Source organism: Phocoena phocoena, chromosome 3 (genome assembly GCF_963924675.1).
Source record: "Phocoena phocoena chromosome 3, mPhoPho1.1, whole genome shotgun sequence".
In the NCBI taxonomy this organism is placed as follows: Eukaryota; Metazoa; Chordata; class Mammalia; order Artiodactyla; family Phocoenidae; genus Phocoena; species Phocoena phocoena.
In genome coordinates, this window is record NC_089221.1 from 47752524 (window position 1) to 47757147 (window position 4624).

General features: G+C 37.7%; 1 protein-coding gene across 1 annotated transcript; it reads left to right on the plus strand.

Moving 5' to 3' along the window:
• The first annotated feature begins 2516 nt into the window (after positions 1–2516).
• On the plus strand, positions 2517–4403 carry LOC136121440 (zinc finger protein 131-like). The gene is given in 2 exon segments (XM_065875328.1): positions 2517–3239; positions 3342–4403. Coding segments are annotated over 2 exon segments (1740 nt in total). The 5' UTR covers positions 2517–2561.
• The last annotated feature ends 221 nt before the right edge of the window (positions 4404–4624 follow it).

Here is a 4624-nt window from a genome sequence, read left to right on the forward strand (position 1 = left end):
ACCTAATGTATTCAATAATAATTTATTCCATAATAATATCCTGAGAAGTTTAAATATAGATATGAAATTAGAACACTTAAACAAGAGCACACTATAAGTTAGGAGCAGGGGACTGAAATTAGAGTATCTTAATTTCTGTGAATTGTCCGGGAAATGGCAAAAGTATTCATTCGTCTTAGGCTTTAATAAGTAAGTGATGCATGTGATAATTTTTGTTAACTGCCAAAAGTATAGAAAGGGATGTGTAACTACCAAGCCAACAGATGAGGAAAGGTGGATAAAAATACTAATTTTTTAAAACTTCAAACAAAAAGAAAGTAAAAGGGGGACAGAAAGATGGCACAAATGGGTGGCAAGTATTAAGATGATAGATTTAAACCCAAATGTATCAGTAATTACATGAAACATAAACAGATTAAATATTTCAATTAAAAGACAAAATTGCTAGACTGGATTAAACAAAAACTGTATGTGCTTATAAGCGATTCTTTAAATTGAAGAATATTGGAAAGACTAAAGGTGGAAAAATGAGGAAAAGTCACTATGCAAAACCTATCCCAAAACACAGCTGAGGTAGCCATATTCATAGCAGACAAGATAGATTTTAAGACAATAAGACTTAGCTGAGAGAAAGGAATTTTTCATACTGATGAGTTCAATTTGCAAAGAAGATGTAACAGTTCTATATGTGATTAATAGCCTCAAGATTTTTAACGTAAAAATTGGCAGAATTAAAAGAAAAAATGGTAAATCCACAAATCATGATGAGACATTTTCACATACCCTTCTTGTAACAGATGTAATAGACAGAAAAATAATTAGCAATTACAGAGAAAATATGAAAAGCATGATTCAAAAACTTTATTTAATTAACTTATATAGAACACAACCCTTATAACAGCAGAATATACACAGCTGGCTCTGCAAATGGCAGGTACGGAGGGCCTACTGTGTACTATGCCACTTTACCTAAGGGACTTGAGCATCCACGGATTTTGTTATCTGCTGGGGGTCCTGGAACCAATCTCCCCACGGATACCAAGAAACTGCTGTATTCTTTTTTAAGTGACTAAAGCAGAAGCCAATAACAAAAAGATAACTAGAAAATCCCCATATATTTGGGAATTAAGTAATATATTTATAAAGAACACATAGGTCAAAGAAAACTTCAGTGGAAATTCAAAAATATTTTGAACTAAATAAAAATGAAAATCCTACAAAGGAAAGTTCATTAAATAGTTAAACTTGATCTTTGAGGAATATTTATTTGTAGATATTAGGTGAGGGAAAAATAGCTTAAAAAAATCAATTATCTTAGGTTCTATGTCAAGAAGATATACAAGAATAGCAAATTAAACCAAAAGAAAAGGAAGGAAATGATAAAAGAATAAAATTAATGGGAAAAATTTTAATACAACAGAGAATATCAACCAAGCCAACAGATTGTTACTTGAGAAGACTGGTAAGATGGTAAAAAGAAATTTGATAACCCCCTGGTAAGATGGATTAAAAAGGAAATAAGATAAGAGACAAATAACCAATATCTACTCCTCAACTCATATTATGAGGCCAGCATAACCTTAATACCAAAACCTGACAAAGTTATTAAAAGAAAAGAAAGTTCAGGTCAGAGTCTCTCATATAATAAATGTAAAAATCTTAAATAAAATATTAATAAACTGAATCCAGTAATAATGTGGCACACCATAGCTGACTTCAGCTTATTCCCAGAATACAAGGTTGGTTTAACATTTTAAAATATCAATTCAGTGTAGTTAACCAGACTAACAGAATGAAAGAGAAATCTCTATCATCTTAATAGATTGAGAAAAAGCACTTGATAAAATTTAACATCTATTCATCTAATAAAGAATATTTACAAAAACAAATTTTAAAACACCACACCAAACAACACTTTTAACACTGAAATGTTGAAAACTTTTCCTCTGAGATCAGGAAAAAGAAAAAGATATTTGCTATCCCCACTTCTATTTGACACTGTACTGGAAAGCCTAGCCAGGGTAATAAGACCAAAAGAAGGCAAAGAATTAGAAAGGAGTAAGTAAAATTATCAATACTTTTAGACCACATGATTGTGTTATTCAAAAGAATCTATAAAGTATTTGAATTAATCAGGAAGGTTAACAAGTTCTGGATAGAAAAATCAATTGTTTTTCTGATATGAGCAACAGAGATTGAAATTTACAAAATAATATAACTTGCAACAGCATCAAAAATACCAAATACATAGAAATACATCTAACAGGTGGCCGCCGCCGCCGCCCGCGCCGCAGCCATCCGGGTCTCGGAGCGAGCCCACGTGCGCCAGCCGGACCCAAGCAGAGGGAGCGCCCGGGCACTCGCGAGGAAATGGCGGGTGAGGCGCTGTTCAGGGTTAGGGAAAAGTGTGGGGCGAGTTACGCCCCGAGAGGGGAGAGTAGAAAAGGTAAGGCTTTCGGGACGGAAAGGAGAGAGGGAGGATCGTGAGCTAGAACAACCCGATGGCCACGGAGGCCGAAGAGACGACGGAATGCCTTCAGGAGTTCCCTGAACATCATAAAATGATCCTGGACCGATTGAATGAACAGCGAGAGCAGGACCGGTTTACTGACATCACCCTGATTGTCGACGGACACCATTTTAAGGCCCACAAGGCTGTTTTGGCTGCTCGCAGCAAGTTCTTTTACAAATTCTTTCAGGAGTTTACTCAGGAACCTTTGGTGGAGATAGAAGGTGTTAGTAAAATGGCCTTTCATCATTTGATTGAGTTCACATATACAGCAAAATTAATGATACAAGGAGAAGAAGAAGCCAACGATGTATGGAAAACAGCAGAGTTTCTACAAATGCTAGAAGCTATCAAAGCCCTTGAAGTCAGGAACAAAGAAAACTCAGCTCCACTAGAGGAAACTATCACAGGAAAAAGTGAAGCAAAAAAAAGAAAGATTGCAGAAACTTCAAATGTTATCACTGAGTCATTGCCGTCTGCAGAATCTGAACCTGTTGAAATCGAGGTGGAGATTGCTAAAGGCACAATCGAAGTGGAAGATGAAGGCACTGAAACGTTAGAGGATGTGGCTACTGCCAGGCAGTCCATAAAATATATTCAGAGCACAGGTTCCTCTGATGATTCCGCTCTGGCATTATTGGCAGGTATCACCAGCAAGTACCGTCAAGGTGATAGAAAAGGGCAGAATAAAGATGAAGATGGCTGTGCCTCTGACCCCACAAGCAAACAGGTAGAAGGTATTGAAATTGTGGAACTTCAGCTGTCACATGTGAAGGATTTGTTCCACTGTGAGAAATGTAACCGTTCATTTAAATTGTTTTACCATTTTAAGGAACACATGAAATCACACTCCACTGAGAGTTTCAAGTATGAAATATTCAATAAAAGGTATCTTCGGGAGAGCGCGTGGAAACAGCACCTCAATTGTTACCACCTTGAAGAAGGTGGAGTCAGTAAGAAGCAAAGAACTGGGAAAAAAATTCATATATGTCAGTACTGTGAGTAACAGTTTGACCACTTTGGACATTTTAAAGAGCATCTTCGAAAGCATACGTGAAAGCATACGAAAGCAAAAGGTGAAAAACCTTTTGAATGTCCAAATTGTCATGAACAATTTGCTAGAAATAGCACCCTCAAATGTCACCTCACTGCATGCCAAACTGGAGTGGGGGCAAAAAAGGGAAGAAAGAAGCTTTATGAATGTCAGGTCTGTAATAGTGTGTTTAACAGCTGGGACCAGTCCAAAGATCACTTGGTAATACACACTGGAGATAAACCCAACCATTGTACTTTGTGTGACTTGTGGTTTATGCAAGGAAATGAATTAAGGAGGCATCTCAGTGATGCTCATAATATTTCAGAGCGTCTAGTAACTGAAGAAGTTCTTTCAGTAGAAACACGTGTGCAAACTGAACCTGTGACATCAATGACTATTATAGAACAAGTTGGGAAGGTGCACGTGTTACCATTGCTTCAGGGTCAAGTGGATTCAGCACAAGTGACTGTGGAACAGGTCCACCCAGATCTGCTCCAGGACAGCCAAGTGCACGATTCACATATGAACGAGCTTCCAGAACAGGTCCAGGTAAGTTATCTAGAAGTGGGTCGAATTCAGACTGAAGAAGGTACCGAAGTACATGTAGAGGAGCTGCATGTTGAACGGGTAAATCAGATGCCAATGGAAGTACAAACTGAGCTTCTAGAAGCAGACTTGGATCAAGTGACCCCTGAAATCATGAACCAAGAGGAGAGAGAGCCTACCCAAGCAGATGCTGCTGCGGCGGCCAGAGAAGATCACGAAGATGCTGAGGGTTTAGAGACCAAATCAACAGTGGATTCCCAAGCTGAAAAGTCAGAAAATGAGAACAGAACACCTATGCCAGTTTTAGAATGAAATAACAAATGAATATATTTTTAAGTTTATGTGTTGAGTTTTTGAACTGATGATGGATGGGCAGTGTGACTGTCCTTAAGCTAACAGACATGTGGACCAAAGTTAAGCTCGTTCCTGTTGTGTTGAACTGTTTCTATTGAAACAAACTGATTTTCCCCCACTTGATGCCACAGAGGAGGGATCTTTCCCATAAGCAAATGGGAAGCTTTGAGAAGTATATT